Source organism: Podarcis cretensis (genome assembly GCF_951804945.1).
Source record: "Podarcis cretensis genome assembly, chromosome: 2".
In the NCBI taxonomy this organism is placed as follows: domain Eukaryota; kingdom Metazoa; phylum Chordata; class Lepidosauria; order Squamata; family Lacertidae; genus Podarcis; species Podarcis cretensis.
This window is the reverse complement of record NC_137171.1, coordinates 65,875,327-65,899,993: the sequence shown is the minus strand read 5'-3', so window position 1 is coordinate 65,899,993 and position 24,667 is coordinate 65,875,327. Positions and strand designations below refer to the sequence as shown.

Sequence of the window (24,667 nt, the reverse complement as noted above, 5' to 3'; positions counted from 1 at the left end):
TGCATAATCCAGCAGAGGGAGTCATCATTCCATATACAAGGAATATAATCTAGTATTATTATTATTAAACAGAAATCAACAGGTAAGAAAAATGTGTGTTTTCAGCCCTATGATCTTTGTACTATGGTGTTCTATCTTGTCGCCAATGATGTTCAACTTCTGTATGAATCCACTGGGATCTGTCATTAGGGGTTTGGGGGCGAAATGTCATTAGTACACCAATGAAACACAGTTCTATTTATAACATCTGAGTCAGGAGTCTCGCATGATCTGCACCATTGTATGGGTGAGTGGTGGACTGAATGAGGGCCAAAAAACTTGAGTTTTGGCTATACATTGGTACCTGGGGTTACAGACGCTTCAGGTTACAGACTCCGCTAACTTTGCTTCAGGATGAGAACAGAAATCGTGCTCCGGCGGCACAGCGGCCGCAGGAGACCCCATTAGCTAAAGTTGTGCTTCAGGTTAAGAACAGTTTCAGGTTAAGAATAGAACTCCGGAACGAATTAAGTATGTAACCAGAGGTACCACTGTAAGTTGGTGGGGCAAGAAGAGCTTTCACTCCCTTCCCCAACTGCTAGTTTGGGTAGACCAGACATGCCAGAGGTTCTTAGCAGCTCCACCACTCTCCCTTAGGTTACCTCTAATCCCAGACAGGAGGACTTTCCCGGGATCCAAGGGGGAGCAGAGATACCTTTCTCTCACCCTAGACCAAAGTAGCCAGCTTTTTTCAGTCAAACCCCACTCACACATGTAGCATGAACCAAATGTCTATGCACATAAGGGGCTGGAAACTTCATAAGGCTCCTAATATCTTTGGCCCAGGATACTTTGATCGCAATGCATTATATCCTTGCCTGATCACTGAGGTTGAGGAGAGTTGCTGTCAGCAGACCACCATGGTTCAGATGCAGGGCTCTCATCTATCAGAGCTGCCCATTCAGTATTGTGGAGCCAAAGCTGTGGACCCCTCTTCCGCTTGAGTTCAGACAGGCCCTCCCCTATTGAACTTCAGGTACCTGGTGAATTTGTGCTTTTTTTGGAGTAGGGGTTTTAAAAGCAAGCCTTTCTGATTTTATTGTGTATTTAAATGATTTTATCAATTGTATCTCTAACATCATTGTTTAATGTTAGACACTGGTTTTAAGTGGCATAAAAGTGGAATAAAAAATAATGTATTGCATTTGTTAGTTGCTAGATACAAAACAAGAGAAGTCTCAAAGCAACTTAAAACACAGATAAAATCAATTAAAAGCCAAATTTTAAATGACATACAACATTTGTAAAATGCTCATCCAACAAAACAAGAACATAAAGTCCTGCCCCACTAAAAGGTGAGTACCAGAATAAAAGCTAATTTAACAATCAGAGCCTGGATAAATAAAAATGTATTGGCCTGGAGCCTAAAAACCAACAATGATGGCACCAGACATGTTTCGCTGGGGAGAACATTCCACAGATGTGGAGCCACTATTGAAACAGCTTGTTCTTATGTAGTCACCCTTCCACACTTCCCTTAGAGAAGGCCTTTGTTGAAGACCACGAGGTCTCAGATGGTTCATGTGGGGAGAGGCAGTTCTTGCAACTCACTACACCCCAACTCTCTAAGTCTCATGTTTAAGTATAACAAATTTCAGAAAAAATACTTGATGTTTTTAAAAAAGTGATAAAAACCAAGAGGTCAATGTCTGCAGTAGTCTGGGATTCGAAGCTACTGGAGAGTACATTTTGGAAGGCAATATGATCTCAGGACACTTTTCAATCCAGACGATATCCACATAAAATGCTTTGGTTAATGCAAAACAGAACACTTCCAAAGATGTTCAGAAAAAGACACAATACAAATTTATTTTAAATATATTATAAAAGAAAGTCCATTCATCTCTTAGAAACACTATACCTTACACCCAAATGATTTCCAATTTATCAAAGATTCTAAATTAAAGTGCTAGACATCCTTTACCTCCCCGCAACACAACAGGACAGTGTCCTGAGATGCACAAAATAAATACACTGGTTTATGCTGCAACATCCAATTTCAAACAACCTGTTAAGCATGCATTACAATGTTGAAACAAAGAGTCCCTGTATAACATCATCTCAAAACATAGTTGGCTACTTGATACTATTGTTGGAAGAGAGATGGTGTTTTCCAACATAATCCTTACCATTTCTTTTCAGAAGTAAGGCTTACTGAAGTCAATGGGCTTACTCCCAGGTAAGTGGTGTTACAATTGCAACCTTAGCCAGTTAGCTTGATTATACAATGCAATGTCATTAACTTAGTTAATATAATTTTATTTAGGATAAAAAGCTCCTACCTATTTGCAACAATGGAATGTGCTTGCATGGTGCTAATCAAATTGAAACTGGAAATCTCTGGGTGACTACAGAAGCACTATTAGGATAGTCCTGAACAGAATGCAGGTCAAAAAGCTTTTTATGAATGGGTAATGAATTTTTATCTAAATTGTCATCTTGTTCCATATATGATTACATGTGACATCTTAGAAATTATATAGAGTTTATAACACTGAGACCCTAGAAAAATCTAAAGCCAAACTACATGTGAGTATTTGCAGCTACACTTCTCTACCTCCCATCACAAATAAAGCAATTTGTATGAGATATAATTTAAAAGGTTTATTTGGGAAGAAGTGCTAAACCCTAACCACTCACCCTGTCTTCAGAGCATCTCCTTGTGGGCTGTCCCCCCATGTCACTTTTTGCTCATCTAGGCTCTGATATAGGAAAAGAGCCTGGCTGGGAAGCAAAGAACTGGTGAGGAGGGGGCCACAGGAAGGTGAGTGGCAGGTATGGGGAAGGTTCAAGCACTTTCTCTTTCTCTCTGCACACAAACTCTTTCCACAGGCTCTCACAGGTACACTCTACTCTTTTTGTTTTAAGACTCCCTTCCCCATTTGTTTGCTGCAATCACATCTAATTTTGGACATTGTTACCCACAAAACAGAAGCAAATTCACAAAGTTGAGAAGACACCTCTGTGCTGTTAGTATCTTCCAAACACTTTCCAATGAAATAAAATTGGTGGAAAATGCCTCAATGTTTACAGCAAGTTAAGGAACCTTCTAGAACTCTTCTTCATATTTGATAGGGTGCCCAGAAGGACTCTGCAGCAAGGCTTTTGAGCATTTCTGTACATGCTAAGCAGCAAGTCCTGTTGAAATTAGTAGGAATTCAGCTAGTTTTGCTATTACAGTATATTAAGAAGCTAATCAGACTGCTTACACTAGTTTAGACTGTCTTAAACCAGGGGTGGTTATATCCATGTTAGTACTGTGAGTAGTTCTATGAAACATAAAGCAAACTACTGTAAGTCTTCTACTCTTTTCAGATGTGGTGGTTGTTTTTTTTACATCACAGCTTCATAGCAAATATCTAATCAAATTGTGGTATTGTTTTGATGACATTATTATTATTATTATGGTTTCCCCAGCCACTCTGGGCGGCTTCCAACTGAATATTAAAAACAATACAGCATCAAACACTAAAAATTTCCCTAAACAGGGCTGCCTTCAGTTGTCTCTTAAAAGTAAAATAGTTGCTTATTGCCTTGACATCTGCTGGAAGGGCATTCCATGGGGCAGGCGCCACTACCGAGAAGGCCCTCTGTCTGGTTCCCTGTAACCTCACTTCTTGCAGCGAGGGAACCACCAGCAGGCCCTCGGCACTGGATCTATGTCCGGGCTGGACAATGGGGTGGAGATGCTTCTTCAGGTATACAGTACCGAGGCCATTTTTTGGTGAAAATATGTCTTTTTATATAGCCCATGAATCCTTGTAATGACTTGTGTCACACCACTATGGCCTACAGGAACACTGTACTCACACATTGTCCTGATAGCTAACCTTTCAACTGCTTGGGATATGCTTTATAGAGGCTTTTGGTGTTTGCTCCATTGAGTGAAACAGATACCATTGTGAAAAAGGTATTCAAGCATGAGGGTGGAAACAAGTTGCTTTACTGCTTCTCTGTTATGATGCTGACTAGATCAGGCTTCCTCAATCTCGGCCCTCCAGATGTTTTTGGCCTACAACTCCCATGATCCCTAGCTAGCAGGACCAGTGGTCAGGGATGATGGGAATTATATAGTCTCAAAACATCTGTAGGACCGAGGTTGAGGAAGCCTGGACTAGATCTTGACAAATATTTCTAATGAATGACCCATACATTTTATGGAAGCTACCCTGATTTATTTTGATATGTGTCATAGACTATTGGTGGAAGACACTGCATGGTGAACCTTGTATGTTTGTATGCCAACATTTGGGATCATGAGCCACTTACGAAACTGTCAGAATCAGCCATCAGGGGTATATAGGGATGCTCATTCATGTCCTTTACACCATTTTTGTTTTGAGTAATGAAACTTAGCAACTGGTTTTCTAAACCAAGACCATAAACTTTCCATTCTACAATATGAACTTGAAATTGGATATTTAAACACAAAAATCTTCCTAAAACATCACTAATTGCACATTTTACTGTACTCTTGTACATCCAACAGCCCACTCCAGTCCAAGGCACTAGGAAATTGTTCAAGTTTAGGTACTGGCTGAACATTTGCATTTAAAAAGGCACTTCTTTATTTTAATGATGCTGTTAAATTTGATTTTGATAACATTACTTAAGACCACAAAAGGTGTATGTTTGAATGCCAGAATTTTCTAAACCAGATGGGGTTATTTCCTGCAGCCAAGATATTCAGATGGCTTTGAAGGATTCAGATAATATCACTGCTAGCAACAGACACATTTCAGTCCACACATTTCAACCAAACCATTGAAAACATTAAAGTTTTGAATTGAGATGCCATGCTGAAATCACTACAACCACGTAGGGAGCCATTTCACACAAACTGCTTGCTCAACCTACCCACCGTCCCCCCCACTACACTCTCTTTGATCCATCATCCTGTGGAGCTGCTTCTCAAGCAGCAATTATGCTGACATCAAAAGTATGAATCAGGCCTGACTGGAACAAAACACGGACAGCCAATGTGCATGTTAATACTGTGCACACTGCTTTCCTCCAAAAGCCTCAGTGTCAGCACAACTGAACAGTTTTTTTGCTTAGCACAAGGAAGTTGAGGTCAAGTAACTGAAGTGTGACCAGGAATCTTAGCTACACATCCTAAAATATTCAAGAGCAAAGTATTTTCAGTTTTGTTATCTGACACACTTATGCATGCAAATATGGTTTTATAGACTCATGCTTTAGTTATTATGAATATAAATAAAGCAGAGGATTAATTAAAGATAAAAGTAGTAAAATGCATTTTCATTTCTCAACCAGCAGGTGGCCTGCTAACAATGCTTTCAAACCATTGCCTGGGACTTCCAGGATTGAATGCATTACCTATGTGCAGAGATCGCCACTCAGCCAGAGTTAAATATGTTTAAGATATTTTGTAACTTGACAAATATTTATATTGCTGCAGAGAGGAAGCTCTTAAGAATATTTTAACATCTGGCTTTTGGTGTTTGGTTTCAGCAGGTTAGTAACAATCACAGAAACTTTCCTAGAGCAACATAGTAAAGTGTCTGAGATTGCAAGATAAAAACTCCCTAAATTAAAGTCTCACCTCAATCATGAACTACTGCATGAACACTAAAACATTACAGAACTTCAAACTCAACCTATGTATTGACTATTCAGCTTAATTACGTTTTCACCCTGCCTAGACAATGGCCTTCAGTTTTATTGCAGAGAAAACATTACAGGGAACAAAAAGATGATGGGAAGTAAGTAGAAGGGTATGTGATTCTGCAGCTAAACGGGGAATATGAAATATGAATTAATGGCCTTTTTAATTTTCAAACTCGTTACTTTGCCATCTGGTTAGTAGCCCACTGCAAACAGCACTAGTTATTAGATATATCATTAACTGAAGGTGTACTAGCTTGCTAAATTCTTCGACACATATTACTTTTGATGGAAAAATGTAAGGATGACTGGAACAAACATGGGATAACTGGAACAAACATGGAATCAGAATTGAGGGGAAAGAAATTAGCGTTGGAAGAAATAAAGGAAAGAGGTCATGATCAGCAGTCTATATATGCATGCACAAGGAAGCCTTCACACCCAGAACAGCTCTTTCCTTTCATATTGGTGTCCTTAACAGGAAAACCCTGCATGTGGATTCTTTCCCTTAACTGAACAAAATAAATAAACCTAAGTATGAATTGATCTTCTGAGTATACCAGAGACATTGTTTTGATAACCAGTGACAGACTAGTGAGGTAGAACTGGAAGAGGCAAATTAGCACCTGTTAACACATGGGAAGGCATTAAAAACAATCCTCTAAAAATCCCGACAGGAAATCATCTATTACTAGTGAAATTTTAAAACAGATCTCAGCCTGAGTTGAACAAAAATGCAGGTTTAACTACGTCAAGAAAAACTAATGATATCAAAGTGTAACTGAAGCCAAGAAAATTGTGCTGTAAAATATTTTGCCCAATTCACTAACCTAAAAATATTGGGCAATGGGAAATGATGAGTAAAACTGCAGCTAACACAGAACTGGGGAGTTTGTAAATTCAAATTTGTGAATATGAAAAACTGACAGGAATCACACTCATTATTTTCAATGAAGATTTTAAAGATGGTCATTTAAGTCATTTGGAATGAGATTTAGGGAGGCCTAAGCTGTGAAAGATGCTGCACTGTATGAATCCTTTACTTTTGTAGAGCACTGCAGTTGTCATTTTATTGTAGGATATTGTTGTGCATGCAGTCCCAGGTGTGGCTGGATGTTGTAAGTTGGTTTAACAGGTAGGTTGCTAAGAATTTCACTGCAATCTTAAAACATACTTATTTGGAAGTCGGTCTCACCCATGTTACTGGGGAATTAAATTTCATGGAGTGATCTTAGAATTTTAGCCCTAGTTCTGTTTGTCTAACTGGGTCTTTTGAGTTCAAGTCATATGTCCGTGAACAGGTATATTATCCATGACTCAGCTGATTTGCCTGAGTTCCCCTCTCCTCCCAGGTAGACTACTTTGACAGGTGGGTAGGGCATCCACCTGCCAATAAGCTGACATTGCCATGTCAGGCAGCCCAGCTTCAAATGAAAGAATTGGGAGTGTACTCCAAGAGCCTTTCTCTCTTCTTCCTACGTTTGAACTCAAGCTGGGCTGCAAAGGAAGATGCCTGTTGAAAGGGGTTTGCATTCAGCTTTTGACAGGGATTGGCTGCAGTCAGAAGTTCCTCATGCAGCTAATCCCCATGGGGTTTGTAGTCCACCAACTGCAAACCTCTCTCTTGGTAGGGAACGGCTCTATTCAAGAGCTCCAGTGCAATGAACAACTTCATGCCACCAAAACTAAGGGTCAGTGTAAAAAGTCAGTGTCACAACACTGCTCTTAAACCATCTGGACTGGAGATATGCATTATCATAACACTAATCCTTGGCTGCTGTATGGATCTATGGGTTTGGCTTTGAGACAATGTGGTGCAGAATTCATGACAGTTGCACATTACCCTTATGAAAAATATGCGGGCTTATATGTGACCTTAAAAGCTGAAAAACTAGAAGATTATGAAAGGATGCGGTCCTGCATTAGAGAACTAGGTTTCAATCTGTGGTGTAATTATAGCAATATAGATTTCTAGACATCTTGTTAATGGTATGCAGCATCATCAAAGTAAAGACTGGCCTGATAGTCACACCCTCTCCTGAGATTTTCCCTTTTATTGTTTTTAAAAAATTATTCTTTTAAAAAATTTGTCATCTCCCCTGTAAAAATTATAGCTGTAATATATACATATAGATAGTCTTTAAAGATCAAGATTCTTGTTAAAGTTTTCCAAGACTGTTGAATTTGTGTGTTCAAATATCCACTGCTGTGTTGGAGAGGAAGGATTGCACGTGCTCATGAAGATTTTTCGGTCACTCTCACTACAGTCCATGCAGCTGCCACTTACTGGGTGGTAAAGAGTCTTGTCCTAAGGATGAAAATTAGAAATCAGTTTGCTGGACTTGAATATATGCCACAGATTTCAGAAAGCAGCTTAAAAGAAAAATGTATCTGTCATTTTATTACTTATCTAACAGCAGCTCTTCTTTAGAAGTAGCATTTCTCCACATTTATTGTACATTGCTTTAGCTAAGCACTTTCAAACAAATTAAATATATATATATATCTTCAGAATTGAAATAAAAAATGAGTACTGATAAAGAAAACCACTCTTCCCTTATTCAAATCCAACAGGTTATCCACTAGACCTCACTTGGAATAGTGTTTCTCGCAAGCATATTGTTAACTTATTGTCCTTGTCTTCAACTCTTGCATGTATCCCAATCTTTCTGAAGCAGGCACTGGAATGTCTGGGCTACACCTCACTGAACTTCAACACTTCTTCATGTGGCTTAAGAATGCTAGAATTGGGTTCACTGATATTATGAAGCAGGAGTCAATGATGAGATCTGAACCCTGAGATTCCTTGCGAAGATGTCTTGCCCTCATGACAACAGTTTACCCAAGCCTGCCTTACGATTCCTTATTTTGTATCGTGGAAATTTGTACTTTATAGATACTGCAATTATCATTGCTTTTGAGTATTTCTGCCATCCATGAATATAATCCCAGGTCTTTGTTCCTTTTTTAAAAAAGGATAAACTTTTCAAAGCCTATGGCCCATCAGTTGTTGTTGTTGTTGGACTCCAATTCCCATCAGCCCCAGCTAGTTTGGCTAAGGGGAGTTTGGTGAGGGGAGTTTAAGTCCAATATCTGAAGCCCCCCTGTTCCCAAGTAGAAGAGCAGTATATGAGTGGCATGATAGGAAAAGTTCCTATCATGGAACAGTTGAATACCACTTTATATGGTACACTTAAAACAAGCAGGTTTATTTGCTATCTCTGGTAGAGATGTTACTATGCCCTATTGTTCTTTTACTAAAAAGGGGATTCTACATAACATGTTGTCCCAAACATAGGGACAAAATATTACAATATGAATATTTTTCAAGATATTACAGGTAACCATAATGCAGAAGTAATGGTTTCCACATTCTGAGTAATAACACACTCACTTTCCTGTATTTCCATAGCTGATTCCCCTTCATTCCATGACAGTCATAGAGAGTCACTGGGCTGTTGTGGGAAACAGCATCAAAACAGAATTTCTTTGTGTGCTGGGGGTCTCCTGGACGGATGTCCTCTCGCCAGCTAAATGTGAACACCTGCTAGGACAAACATCAAACTCTCAGAATAAACGATGAGGACAAAAATCCAGACTTCTTGGTTATATGCACCCCTGCCCTTCAGTACTACTCAACGTGAAGAACAACTACCCTCTCCTTAGGACAGGGCAAGAAATACAGAAATAGAATTGTGGCATTGTTAAGAAACACAAACACTGAAAAGGAGCTCTACAATGGCAGTTGTGTTTGAATTGGAAGCCTGCAAATGACACTCCCCCCCCCCCACGAGCCATCTAATACCAGTTGCCCTGTGGAAAAGAACATCAGTTGCTCAAATGGAGCAGATTGATTTTGTTTTGTTTTAAGTGAGTGGCTCTTGAAGTATCTATTGCATGTTTATAAATATTGTGAGCCACTTTGAAGACTGTAGTTAAAAAACAGGATATAAATATACTAAATAAATAAATAGATATAAGGGAAGAAAAGAAATGGAACTAATATAGGGTGCTTTTTAAATTTTATTCAGACCAAGTGAATAAAATGAACCTAACTTAATCAAGCTTATTAATTTCAATGAGTCTACTCTGGAGCAAAACCTAGCTGACCATAACCAACAATCTGTCACAGTAATTTCCCTTAGTTGAAACCGACTAGCACTGAAAGATTTAACAACAGGAAGAAAAACGAGAGACAACAAGATTCACTACAGCAAGAACAGTTCTACAAAATGTGTGGTTATTGGAGCTCTATAGGCTTGTATTCTTTTGGAGGACAGCAGGAATATCTCTGGAGTTGAAGTACCACCACACCAGTTCAGTAATGAGAAGACATGGAAGCAACTGCTTCATGCTGCTACTGTTAGTACTAATAATAAAAAAAGGAAATCTCTTTATGGAAGAATTAGACCAAAAATATATTTCAACATCCACATTAATTTTTACAACTCAACATAAATTGCATATAAAACTCATGCAGGCCTTTTGGATTTACCGTATTTTTCTGTGTATAACACGTCCCTGTGTATAACATGTCTCCTATTTTTTGGGACTGGACTCCAAATAAAGAAATCCCCCATATGCACTATCAGTGTATAGATGACCCCCCCCCCCATTTTAAACTTGAAAAAATAGGGGGGAAATATAGTCTTATACACAGAAAAATATGGTAGTTTCAAAGTCAGTTGGTTTAATTTTCCATTTCCAGGTAAATGAAATGGTAGCTAGCAACTTCTCATTTTACATATTGTGTTAGAATAAAGCTGTCACTTCTAGCATCTTATACATTAAGAAATGAAAATATTCGGTGAAAATATTCCCTAACCAGTTTAATCTCTCATTAGCATCCACTGGAGTATTAATTATACCTCCTGCGACACTAAGTGGTCACTGGATATAGTAGCAGATTCATTAATAGTGTGTTTCAGAAGACACTTAGAAATGATGTCAGTGCACAGTACAGTTGCATGACTAGTGTCTTATTAACCTTTTTCTGTCTGCCTCCTCTCTAGTCACCTCAGGATTTGGCTCCAGATAATACTGGTTTTCTGCCACAGCACTCATGCAAATAATTTAAAGTACTCATCTCCTGCACCCCAGGTGTGTTTACATACTAAGGCCTTCAGCTTGATAATTAGCATCTGTGAACTATTTAGACCAGCAGATTACATTCTACTCCCCTAGCAACCCCCCCCCCCTTAGTCTTACATTAGTGAAGCTATTGTGGTATTTCAGTAATACATACTTTGCATAAAGTAGTTCTTTCTAAAACTGCCGGTGGAAACACTAAGAATGAGATAATTATAAAAAAGAATGCAAATACCTGCACACTGTTCCAGGCAGCTTCTCCTCTGCCTTTCACACAGGCTTCAACCCGTAGTGGGGAACCAAGGGCTCCATGTTTGGTATCTGCACAGAGGCCGGTTCCTACATTACGGACCTGAAAGATTAAGTTGCTGATTAGCTTTGCATCTAACTTCTTGACATAGTGACAGTCAAGGAAACTGAAGTACAGGTAAAAGGAAAAGGTAAAGGACCCCTGGATGGTTAAGTCCAGTCAAAGGCAACTATGGGATGTGGCATCTCGCTTCAGGCTGAATGAGCCGATGTTTGTCCACAGACAGCTTTTCGAGTCATGTGGTCAGCATGACTAAACCACTTCTGGTGCAACGGAACACCGTGATGGAAGCCAGAGTGCATAGAAAAGCTGTTTACCTTCCCGCTGCAACGGTACCTATTTATCTTATTGCACTGGTGTGCTTTTGAACTGCTGGGTTGGTCCCCTGCTTACACAGGGGCTACATTCTGAGGCACCGCGCGTGTCACTGAAATAGCGTATAATAGAAATGCACTGAAAAAACCTGCAAATACCCCATTCTGCCCTTTTAGTGACATTTCAGTAATGTCTTTATGATGTTTCCAGGTGGGCTTGGTGCGATGTGCATATACATCGTCACACACATATTAAATGTGCGTAAACAGAGGGCTGAAATACAGGCAGCCCCTATGCTATCCCATAGCAAACGCTTGCATAAATGCAAAGACACAAGACAATATGATTTCTATATATGTATGTGTGTGGATGTGACAAGAATTCTCAAGAACTGAGAAGCCAAGAAAAGGGATCTAGAACAATCTGCTCTGTGTCTCAAAGGAAAAAAAGCAGCCCGTTGAATACACATCTGAGCTTGAGAGCCATTTAACAAGTGGCTTCAGTGGAGAATTGTGAAGGCAGTGATATTAAAAAAGAAATGATCAAAGCCTTGGATTTACTACCCATTCTTAGGTCAGGGTTAAACCTGATAATGGGCTGTCAGAGTAAGTAAATCTTAAGGAGCAAACATACCCCAGAAGTTCAGTGTGTACTGTTTTCAATAGTTTTAGTAAAGTTAGTCTTTCTGCTAATGGATTCTGAAGTGTATTGAAAACAACTTTTTCTAGCCATATTCATATACATTCACTAAATTCCTGCATGACAGGGATATGGAAACTGGTGTTGTTAGATCACACCTCCCATCATACATGACCATTGGCTCTGTTGGCTGGCACTTATGGGAGTTGGAAGTCCAACAACTTTGGGAAGGCCTCAGGTTTCCCATCCCTTCTGTAAAGTTCTGCACCAGCAAATATGTACAGAAGTAAACATGCACAACAATTTCACTTAAAGATGGACTCAGCGGGTACTGGAAATCCTGTGGTTTGATCTGCAACCATACACCATGGCATGGCTGGGACTTCTTGATACAGCTGAATTTCTTGAATAAACCAACCTCTCCCCAGGCAGCTGCTGGAGGCTCCACTGGTGGATAGAACTTCTGCAAGTCCCAAGCAACTTCATTCATGAACCACTTGAAACTTTTGCAGTTGAGATTACTGCGAAGCTCTTTCTGAGCAGTCACATCTCCTGCAGACAAATGCCGATATTCAGGTCTCCTCTGGTAAATGTACTCTGCATATTCATCCATCCACACCTCAGCAACACGCTTCAGGTTCTACATAGGTGACAATATATTTGAAATGAAGAATTGAAAAAAAGCATATCCATAAATTTGAATTATACAGGATGCACATACGATCGATTAATTAGCTGTCTTACATGGAGGCACGCATAAAGGGCTTTATGGACTTCAAAATACTACATTAATAAGTCCGAACCCAAGCAGATGGTACAGGAATGACGACTGCTCTTCCAAGGAGTCAGACAACCAGAACATTCTATAAAGGCTGAATTAAACTGGGCCCTGAGCATCTACTGTATTTCATCAAAAATAACTTTAAAAGTAATTGTGTTCTTTAGGTAGTTAGTTGTGACTGAGGGAGAGAGAAGTCTTTTCAGTCATGTTTCTTCTTCTTCTGTTACTGTCTTTTCCCACCAGAGGGAGTATATACCCTTCTTTAAAATACATACCTCTGAATACCAAATAAAAGCACTCGTCTTTGCATATGAAAATTCACCAACGTGAGAGGACAAATTCACTCATGTGAGAGGACAAACTGTTAATTTCTGGGTAGTAACACTGAGGATCCTCATGTGTACATATTCTGAATTATCCTGAAGAATATATTAATGTGAATCAAACTGATTTCAGATGTCCTGCCAGTTTAAAGGAATCATCCTATTACTGACACATTTGCCCTTCACTGGGGGGATGATGTTTGTCATGCTAATGGGTTTTTAATATAAAGAAAGCTAAAGATAAAGGATAATATCAAAATGTGGCAGCCAGCTCAACCAACAGCCATTGTTATATGTAGCCTTGTTCAGTTCTTAATCTAGTGCAGCAACCTAATCCAATGAGTATCTCACAACAGGAACAAAGGAAACTACTTTATACTGACTCAAAGTACTGATCTATCTAGCTCAGTATTGTCTACAATGACTGGCAACTGGTTACTAGGGTTTCAGACAGGGAGTTTTTCCCAGCTCTAGCTGGAGTTGCCAGGGACCTTCTGTATGAAAAACAGATGCTCTACCAGAGAGCTGTGGCCCTTCCCCCAGAATATTTACCTATTTCTCTTTGGTTTTGAAATGGGGACCTTCAGTGTATTAGGCAAATGTGACAACCTCTACACTACAGAAACCACTTGTTAAAGATATAGCGCAACCCTTAGAGCAACTATTTTTATGGTTTGTGAGAGTTCAGCTTGTGTGCTATCATTTGCTTGCAAAACAATGTCAACTCCCAAACTTCTTGCACTAATGTTAAAAAATGCATCTCACCCACTATCTTTTTAGAAGATTGCATCTTGACTGAATGCAAGGAACAAAGGAAATTTAGCAAGACAGGCTCTTACTCTTGCCAAGCTGACTCCTGAAGGAACCTTGTAAGGAACATATTTTCTGTAGATATGACCAACACGGGAACAAGGAATATCTTCCATACGACCTCCACACATCCATACCTGTCAGATGCCAGAGAGAGTAAGCACAGATCAGAATTTTCTGAATATGATGGAAATCAAAGCTTTTTCAAAGTCATATCAAGTAGTAAGTTTGTTACCTTAGTAAACTATTTTTAAAACATCATAAATGTATTCAGACCTCATGTTATTCAAGCTTTTAAAGTTGTGCATCTTTGAAACTATGTCACCACTGTGACATAAAAAATACCACCAGATCCAACACCAAGAAATGAACCTAGCATGAATCAAAAGCAGTATGTAGCTTAGGTAGTTCAAAGAATTCTGAAAGTTAATGCACATGTAAACACATGACTACTAAAGTTGAATACTTTTGTAGATTCTTATGTAGTGTTATTATGAAACAATCTCAGAGTTATCTGGAGATAGTTAAAGATTTTAGGTCAGACATCAACACCTTACTTGCTATTTTGTAACTCTACTACAGTGCCAGCATGCCCTTCCACTGCTGCTTTTGCAGAAATACAACTGCTGATGTATTCCTGAAATTAGCAAAAGTGCATAACTATTTTTTAAAAATGGAGCATCAATTAACTAAATGCTACTTGCAGAATTATGGCTCTATTTATGTCCAAGTAAGGTCACGAAGAGTCGGACACGACTAATAGACTAAACAACAACAAAGGTCAACAAAATTATTTTCTCTTCAAGAAGCATTGAATCTGTGCCAACATTCTCTAGGAACTTTCCTTGATACCTAGATTAAATATGGATATAGGTTTTGCCAGTCTAGGTAATTGAAACAGATGTAGTGTTGAATGCATGCATTCCAGTAGGCTTAATGAATTTAAGTTCTTTGACTAATAATGTACATAATCTGTATTAAAGTACCATGCCCATTTATTAACAGACTGGCTCTGAAATGTCTTAAAAAGGATTGTCTGGCTAGGTTTGCTAAGGTAAACATTTTAATGATCCAACAAAGGTTTCATTAAAACATTTTCCAGCTTTTATTCTGTAGAGAAAACTAAATATTAAGCAGTCTTTGACTTGCCTGTCAAATATGAATTCAACAGTGGTGAGAATGTACTGCTGAATCAATTCTTGAATTCAAAAAGAAAAGTTTCCAGATGGGCAGTTTCATTAATGGATACAAGGAATGGGGAAGAAATTGGTATTGTTAGCATTGTAATGAGAACCTACCTCATTCACATTTACTGAGCAAATATGCAGATTGAAATGCAGCTATCCTTCAAAATTTTTGAATTTTAGGATGCAGTTCCCAAACTTAAAGATATGTATAAAAATATGTCTATTAGGGGGAGGTGTACACATTAATGGAAATAAAGTTTAAAATGCATTATATTACACAATTACTTATGTTAGACAAAATTGTATTAAAATGTTTATATTAGGAGAAATGCAAGTGAAAATGCTTGCCTATTTCCATATAGGATTTCCAAAATGTTTACAAAATAATGTGAAAATGGGACAAAAGATTTAAGATAAGAAATATGAACTGAGAGGAATTGAAACTGACTAATTAGTCCATTCTTAATGGATACACTGGGTGGTAATCAATTAAATTTTACTCAGCATAAATCTACTGAAAATAATGAACATGAATAAGTTGCTCTATTAATTTAAATCGGTCTACTCAGAGTAAAAATTAGTTGAATATTATTATTTTAATTTATTACCCCCCCCCCTCACCCTAAGGTTCCAGTGGGGATTGCAACAGTTACGACAATGTTTAGGGGCATGGTTTTGGGTAGTTGAGGGCAACGTGAATATACTAGTTCCACCCAGGGTAGGAGTGTGTTTAGCTATGTCAGCTGAGAACATAGTCAGCCTGAGAGATTGATGCTTTTCATTTGGGCCTAAGCCTCCTTCTCGCAAGAAATGCTTGGACGGCAAAGGATCTTCAAAAGCAACTGGGGTAAAGCATTTCCCCCATGAACTTCACAGTGTGGCCATAATTGTCTCACAGCTACAAGAACACTTCCAAACAAAGAAATAAGATCAACAGCGGACAGGCTAAAATTAAAATAGAACAGGTGATATACATCTAAGTTATACTCAGAATAGGCACACTGAAATCAATAGACAGTAACTTTAAATGGGCCTATTCTGATCCTGACTAAAACTGGATAGCACCCAATATATAAAAGCCCAAAACATCTAAGAAGATGGAACCAGTGTTGTCTGACTTACATAGCATTTCAGAAAGCTATATTCATTATGGATTAACACATTCCATTAATATTAAAAATTACAACTTCTGATTACACAAACTACTTGTCCACTGGCTTATGAGTTCCTGTCAATGTGCTACAGATATCCTTCCCTCACACTTACCCAGCTCAACTGCTTTTAAAAACACTCATGTTTTCAGCTGATAATGTGCTACTCAAACACAAATCTAATTTCAAAAGCAGACATCCTATTCATTTTCATTGCTGCTTTGATTCATTTTATTAGCAATCCCTTTGTGTGATGACAGAATTCATTACAACCTGCATAAAGAAAACTATCATTCTCATCTGTAAAAAGAGAGATTGGTAGAAAGAGAGCCTTATACACTAGAAGGAAAAAGAAGGTAAGAATTAAAAAGGTAGCACTGAAATTAAAAATAGCAAGTGTCTATCAAGCAGCTGTTCTTGGTTGAAAACAGAAGCTACTAGCAGACAAGATACTCCTGATTTTATGTATGTTAAGCAGCACACAGCTTATTGTTGCCTCTTAAACAATGCCAACATTTGTCCATCTGCATTCAATAACAGGATTGCACTGTTTATGCCTTGCCACCACCCTGTCGCTTGTCTTATTTTACAAGAAAGGAGATCAGACTGGCCATACCAAGACTATCTGCTATTATGAGGAAAGTCAATGTTGTGTAGTGGTTAGGGTGTAGGGTATAATATATATTATTGTGCCATAGATTACATACTTCTTAAACTTCCACCCTCCCAAACTAGTTAAAAGCTACCTAAATTCCTATCTGTGTAGCTACTGATCCCAAGCAGAGGCCCATATAAACAAAATCTATTCAACACTGTTCATAGTACAAAGCACAAAAAGCTAGCTTTATATAAAAATCACAAGGAACAGCTCTGACAGGGGAGAAATAAAATATCATGAGAAGTAATAACTAGCATTAATCAGTGATATACAATAACTCTGTAGAAAACGCAGCACAAACAATGTAATCCAGTGCAAACATATTATAAGCAGCAAGAGAGAAATCTGAAAAGCAAGGCTCTTCTGTTTCTAAGTTTTCCAGAGAACAGAAACTCTGTTTCTAAGTCTTCCAGAGAGCATAAACATGTAAAGAAGTGTATAAATGCATGTATAAATGCATTTTAATCAGCATCATCATAATTTTATTTGTTTCTTTCTTTCCATAGTTTAAAACCATGTCATGTCTAGTTTGTCCCTTGAAGACAGTGAATAGCTAAGAAGGAAGCAGGACTGCTGTAGAATCCCCTAAGACTTCACATCCAAAGCCAAAATAGGGAAACCATCAGAGAAGTTGGATAGAGATTCCATGTCATTATGTTACAACCAGCAATCTGATCAAGAATAAGTAGAGAATCAGAGATACTGCATCAAATCTCAAAATATAGCTGTCATTCCAAGCTTGATGGGTATCCTCATTGAACTATGAGTCTGTCTATACTTAAATGCCTATTTTATTCAATGGAAACATTTGCTCTAGAGGACAGGCTATATTTATACTACCTACTAGTCCTTAAAAATAATCTTGCAAAGAGAAATTTCTTTTGGGTGAAAATTAAACACTTAGAAACATTTTTATAGTGATTCAACTAATTCACTTCCCATCAAAAGCAATACAAATTGTACATTTCTAAAATCTACCTGAAGAAAACTGGCCTCACTTGCAACCAGCACAAGGTAAAAGCTCCTTAACCGCTGACTGCATAGGACTACTTCATCCTCATCCAGAGCAGGCTATCAAAAAACTTTCAAGATACAGGAATCTTTTTGGAGAAGCAGGTCCTTCCTATAAGCTACATAAGACAAGAGACAATTAGGTTCCCTAATGTCACGCAAACATGCTCCAGTGAGTATATAAAGGAATTTCCCTACATTAAAAGAAATGAAGTGATAAGTGCAGTGATTAACACTATCCTTTGCTATCTCCTAGAATTGCTGGGAACTGATAATTTCCCTTTTCTTACACAGTTCCCCAAGTAATAATTCCCTAGCAATAATCTGGAATAGATTAATGAAGGGAGGGGGAAAAGTTGGTTAAAAATGGGTTGAAAATTTGGACTTTGAAACATAACATTTCCCATTTATTTTACTTGGAAGAAGTGCTAGGTGGATTCTTTGTGCTCCTTCGGAGGCAGGATCTCAGCATCTTTTTATGTTTAAACAGATGCAGTTTTGAAATTGAATATGAAGTTTCATAGCTGTTAGGCCTCAAAAACCCTGTGTTCTTGTTGCTAATGAACAAATCTTTTATTCTTATTACTTTATCAGAATTTCTATCAGCCACAGATGAAAGCATCAATCTATCATAACTCCTGAAAACACACCATTTCAGTGAAACATCTTTTTCTGTCGAACAATACAAAGAAAGGAGGACTTCTGCTGGGATTTAATTAGAGTGAATTTAACCCACCATAAATTATCATCCTTGGCCTGAAATAAAACTCTGCAATACAGTGTGCAAGTAGGCAGATGAATGAAGTATTCTTATTTCCTGCAGATCAAATAGTGTCTGCTCCAGCATTTCAAAGACAAAGAGCTTGCAGAGTCACTGTCATCACTCTTGGAAACTACTGTTTTTGAAAAGGTCCGAATTGGAAAAGATGAATGCTGCTTTTACCATCTCCTGCAGAGAATTACATTATTACACTATGTCTTTATACACACTAATAAAAGGGATAAATTGAACCAACTGTAAAGAAATCTCACAGAGGAAATAAGAAACCTTCAATATTTCTTTATCACTTAGCTTTTTGTAGTTAAACAATGAGATGAAAATGTTGTTTGCTGCATGTTAATTGTCAAATTAATGTAGTTTGATGGCTTTTTGCATCACAGTTTAGATTTCAAAAACTACTTGGGGTGAGCAGAAAAAAGAAATAATTATAATAATCAGGGAAGGGCTGTTGGCAAGGCAAAATTTTCCCCTGTGATCTTTGCAAGTTGGTTGGATTCATGTCGAGGCAGTGGGGCTTATTTACTTGGATGCAGGACCTACTAGAATGGCTATGTATTAAAAAAAATATTCAGAAATAATTGCAATCACAAGGCAAAACTAAAGCTAAAACACAAAAGCATTGGAGAATAAAGACATTAAAATATTTGCTAACTACAGTAACCAAGTTGTTTATTAATCTAATGTTTGCCTTTTGATCACCAGAAGTACTGCTGAAGACCTCAGTTGTATTTATTCTACTTAACAAATTCTAGTAAGTAAACTCATAGCTCCGAAAGGTCAATGAACAAGCTGATCCATGAGTAGCTAGCTTCTTAATTTGATGAGGTGGCTACATGAATTTATTCATTTGTTCCAGCTTATGACAATAGAGTGTTCTACAAACAGAAGACTATAGTAGCAAGCCATTTTGTTTCATGACACTTACAAAAATAATATTCTATTCATTCATTATGCTCCTGCTTCCTTGGCTTACAATTGGGTACGTAACCAGCTTAGCAGAAACTGATTGCCCTTCAGTTTGTCTATAAAAAAAATCAATCACTCAAATATTCACTTCTCATATCAGGTATCATTTAGCAGTTAGCATGTAACCTCACAGAGGCTTTCGATTCTTAGCCATATTTTTGGTTTATTACAGTAAAATGTTCTTTTCAAGAAATGTTGCAGAAATCCTTTCAACAGTTTTATTTTATAAACACACAGAAAAACAAAGACTGCAAACTGGTGCTTCATGTCTATAAACTACTTCATTATTCAGCATTTTTTCAAATAAAAGTTTTCAGGGAACATAACTCACCTTAAATGATATTTCATACTGTTCTCCACCCCATATTTCCAGGCCTGCATCATATCCTCCCAGCTCCCAGAACCACTTTCTATCGACTGCAAAGAGTCCTCCAGCCATTACAGGAGATCTTAAGGGGGGGAAAATCCTTCACATTACAAAACCTATCATTGTAGTTATGCTACCATTACATCCATATATCAATAAATTACATTCCTGAAATCACATTTCATACTTAAATATTTTTTCTACTGCTCCACCTTAATATTTTTAATCTATGTGATGTTGTTGCACAGTATATCTTTAAACTATGAACCCAGGAGAACTTGGCAGTTTCCTTCATAATGAATTAACGAGACCTCCAATAGTGGAAGGTGTCAATCTGTGTGGGAATACAGCCCACATTATCTAACAAAAGCCCAATGTTGTACCTTTTAACATTCTTCCTCTCTTTAATTGGTCTAGGCAGCAAAACGGCCCGTATACCTGAAGGAGCGTCTCCACCCCCATCGTTCAGCCCGGACACTGAGATCCAGCTTTGAGGGCCTTCTGGCAGTTCCCTCATTGCAAGAAGTGAGGTTACAGGGAACCAGACAGAGGGGCTTCTCGGTAGTGGCGCCCGCCCTGTGGGAACGCCCTCCCATCAGATGTCAAGGAAATAAGCAGCTATCCTATTTTTAAAAGACGCATGAAGGCAGCCCTGTTTAGGGAAGTTTTTAATATTTAATGCTGTATTGTTTTTAACACTAGATTGGGAGCCGCCCAGAGTGGCTGGGGAAACTCAGCCAGATGGGCGGGGTATAAATAATAATAATAATAATAATAATAATAATACTCGGAATCAAATCTTTAATTTAACAATGCTGCATTTTTACCCATACATAGCAACAAAGGTTAAGATAAAATAAAGTGTGTTGAGGTTACCAAAGCATGGACGAACCTGGTCAGGCTATTCTACCACTATATTAACTGAATTAATAATTATTAAGAAAATAAAGTTTATGTTTTGATTTAATTTGTACCAGCATGCGATATGTTCTATTAAATATCCACCATTCTGACTTATTTCAATTATGCAATTTTTATTTTTATACATCTGAAATGGACCTTATTATCTCTTTTCAAAAAGTTGAAGTAGACAGAGAAAAAGAATTTTATCTTTTGAAATGAAACATTACTTGTGATGGCCAAGGATAGTTTCTATCCATTTGAAAGCACCAGTGTCAAGAGCCTAGCTGGTTAAACACCTATTCACACTTTGTTTCATGAACTTACTCAAAAGGGTCACTCGGGTCAGGTTTCTGTAATTCAGGAGGAATGGGTATCCGCTTGTAATACATCTCCCAGTCAAATGCACCTCGCATTGCATCTCCAGCTTGTGTTTCATAGCCAAAGTGGTCATGGTCAATTACATCAATCATTGGACAAACAATTGTTTTGCGATTTCGAGCAATGCGGTCTGGGGTATAGACAGAAACATGTTACATTATTTTGCTACAGATGAAAGGAGTAGCAAACACAATTGTTTCTACAATACTCCATAAAGAATATATTCAGAAGTACAGCTACACGACTGTGATTTTTCTTCTCTTTCCACGAAACAGACATGGGTAATCTAATTCAAATGTGAACTATCTACCAATCAGAAAAAAATTATAGAGTTGTCTTGCTGAATACAGGAGTTTTACATTCATTGGTGATTTTTCATGCTCTCCCAAAGACTACATAAAATAATAGTGTTGGAAAGGTAACATTTGGGAGCACATATACACTTGGAGTTGAATTTAGTCTACCTATTCAGATTTACACCTATTAACAAGTTGAGGTAAGGGAATGGCTGATAAGTCAGTTCAGTGCTATCTATACTACACAATGCTTGTGAAGCTGAAGTCTCCAATGCCAGTTGGCAGAACTGGTGATGTTCATTGAGCACTGCAACTGTTTGAGGATCAGGGCTCTCAATGTCTGTGAGATCACCTTCCAAGAGGGAAGTCCATCAGTTTGGCACTATCCAGGTCCTAATGGCAGCAGTAGCTGTGTGGGACAGGCAGACTGCTGGGAAGAGGTGCCATGAAACCAGGAAACTATGGTGCAGAAGCAAGGCGACTGAAGGATAGGAACTGAGAGACAGACAAAGGACAGTGAACAGAGGCAATGGGCTAATCAAAGAGGAGTCTCTGAAGAAATTGCAGCGCTAAGGTTATGAAACACTATGGGTGAACGAAGAAAGTGCAACAGAAGCTTAGTAAAATGGGACAACGGGGGAAGTTGTCTAAAAATTGTGGAGCTGTGGAGACACTGAGGAAAGAAGGGGAAAGAAGTTTAGAGCAAAACCTCATGCAGTCCTGGGAGTAGCATTGGCTGCACTTTATTGGCATAAGGGAAGTAACAACCAGGGAAGGCCCAAAAAGTTTGTGATGGTTCTTAAAGATTTGAAGCATTGGCTGGGTAACTGTATTTTAACAGCTACATAGATAGGGAATGCACTTACTAGGGCTGCAGCACTGTGACTTTGTAGCCTTAAGAGGACAATTAGGGCCAAGCAGCAAGAGAAGGCCATTTCCCACATATTATATGTGAACTAAGCAGGCCAGTTGCAGGCTTCTAATGTTGAATGTCTATACACACACATCTGAAAAGCCTGTTTACCTTGGTATTAGACAAAAATTAACAGATATCCAAATGCCTCACTATTTTGTCATCTAAATGTTATATTCTTTTCTGTTTATCGGTCAACCAAAACAAAACAAAACTAAAATAATAATTCAAAATGAGAGACTCCTTTGTGTGGAGCAAGCAAGCAAACAATTACCAGCCAAGACTTGTATTAACAGACAATGGTCTGTTAATGGCATATTTTTTCTCTAAGTTCAAAACTATTTCCACAAGCCAATATGCCAGTCAGCCATAATGTGTTTAAGTTCTGTGTTAGATTCAGGCAGGAAATAATTCAGGCAAAACATCTTCACAAAAAAAATAAAACTGCTTTCCAACTTGAATTTACCAACACAGCTGGATTATATATTTCACTGGGCTTCAGTGGTTGCAGCCTGGTCCATGGTGAGTCACAACAGGACCATCATCCAAGTATATGGTAAAATGCATGTTTTATATATCTTTGCCTAGACTATTAGACATGAAACATAGCTAAATGTGAACCAACTGCAGCTAAATAACTGAAATCAGAAAAACGTCTGAAATTAGAAACACTTTTTAAAGATCACTTTGCAAGCGTTGAAAGGAAGACATGATCAAGCAACACAGCCAGAACCATTAAAAAGACAATCCTATTTTGAACCTTCATTTTATCCAAGTACCTTCTCACCCTTTCTCAAAGAGAATCTCACTGAGTAACTGATGTCAGCAGTCTTTATATAAGCCAGATACTGACTTTTTGTAGAAAAAAGTTCTGAGAAGTCCCAGAACAATAAAATTAAATTATGGAAGAAATTTTAGTTTTAAGTCAGATTGTAAGCCTCTGTATTTCATATAGCTAGAAATGCCATATCAGGACATGTGATTATCAGACTGAAATACATGTTGATATTGGGAATTTATTGCGAAATTGTAGTGTTACTTGTTATGCACTGGCTTGAGTGATGTAAATGCATTAGAAAGGTAGGATAAAAATCATATAAATAAACAATGAATGAGATAGTCTGCTTACCTAAAAGGGGTGGCAACCAGTTCACATTGGCCTCACAGTGAGAGTCCAAAAAAGTAATAACATCTCCTATAGCAACAGAAGCTCCCAGCATACGAGTTCTTATCAACCCTTCTCTCTTCTTAGTTCGGAGAATCCTCACTTTGGGAAACTGGGCCATATAGTCCTCCAAGCGCTTTTTTAAGTGTTCTGCATGGAAAAGTAAATGATTTCTCATCCAGTCCTTTACTCTTTATTTCTCCCCAACTTTAAAACCCAATTTCCAGAATCTGGAACACCTTTAAGGTTTAATAGTTTTGTGTTTTTATAATTTTGCTATTTTATCATTTTTATACACTATCTTATATACATATATACATCTTATATACATCTTATATCTAGACTATTAGACATGAAACATATCTAAATGTGAAACAGCTGTAAATGAAGCAGCTAGAAAACTGAAATAAGAAAAACACCAGAAATTAGAAAAAAACCTTTTTTAAAAAATCACTTTGCAAGCTTTGAAAGGAAGACGTGATCAAACAGCACAGCTTGAACCATTAAAAATACAATCCCATTTTAGACCTTTCATGTTGGTCAGGTTAGATACCTTGAGAAAAGCAAAGTTTCATAACAGATCACTGCCATTGCTTTATTCTAGCTACAAACTTTAAGATAATAAAGTATTGGTAGTTGCACAGAACCTTCACCAGGCAATTAAAGTATTACATATAATTCAATAACATACATCAGGCCAATAAAACACAAACACGTGGACAGTAATGGTTTAATTTTGATAGGCATACAACAGGCAAGTAGTTAATCCATAAGCATACTATAATAATACAAACAATTTTCTTAACCACTAATCAAATAATTTGCTCGACACTAGAATAAGAATGTATATTACCAACATGGGCAGATCTAAATGTCTAGTATGAGATATCATGTGAAGGGGTTGGAGTTTTTTTTGGGTTTTTTTACATCGCTAACTACAGTGTGGCTTAAGTCTACA

At 37.9% G+C, this 24,667-nt stretch overlaps 1 protein-coding gene across 1 annotated transcript in view; it reads right to left on the bottom strand.

Annotated features, from left to right (window-relative positions):
- Positions 1-1,822: 1,822 nt before the first annotated feature.
- GALNT10 (polypeptide N-acetylgalactosaminyltransferase 10) overlaps positions 1,823-24,667 on the bottom strand; it is a 39,958-nt gene continuing 17,113 nt past the window's right edge. The window contains exons 5-12 of the mRNA XM_079968288.1: positions 23,674-23,859; positions 21,282-21,465; positions 20,019-20,136; positions 13,963-14,070; positions 12,438-12,659; positions 10,991-11,107; positions 9,062-9,211; positions 1,823-7,975 (exon numbers count right to left, since the gene is read on the bottom strand). Coding sequence (XP_079824414.1) covers positions 7,808-7,975; positions 9,062-9,211; positions 10,991-11,107; positions 12,438-12,659; positions 13,963-14,070; positions 20,019-20,136; positions 21,282-21,465; positions 23,674-23,859 — 1,253 coding nt within the window. The 3' untranslated portion in view covers positions 1,823-7,807. The remainder of the gene's footprint in view (positions 7,976-9,061; positions 9,212-10,990; positions 11,108-12,437; positions 12,660-13,962; positions 14,071-20,018; positions 20,137-21,281; positions 21,466-23,673; positions 23,860-24,667) is intronic.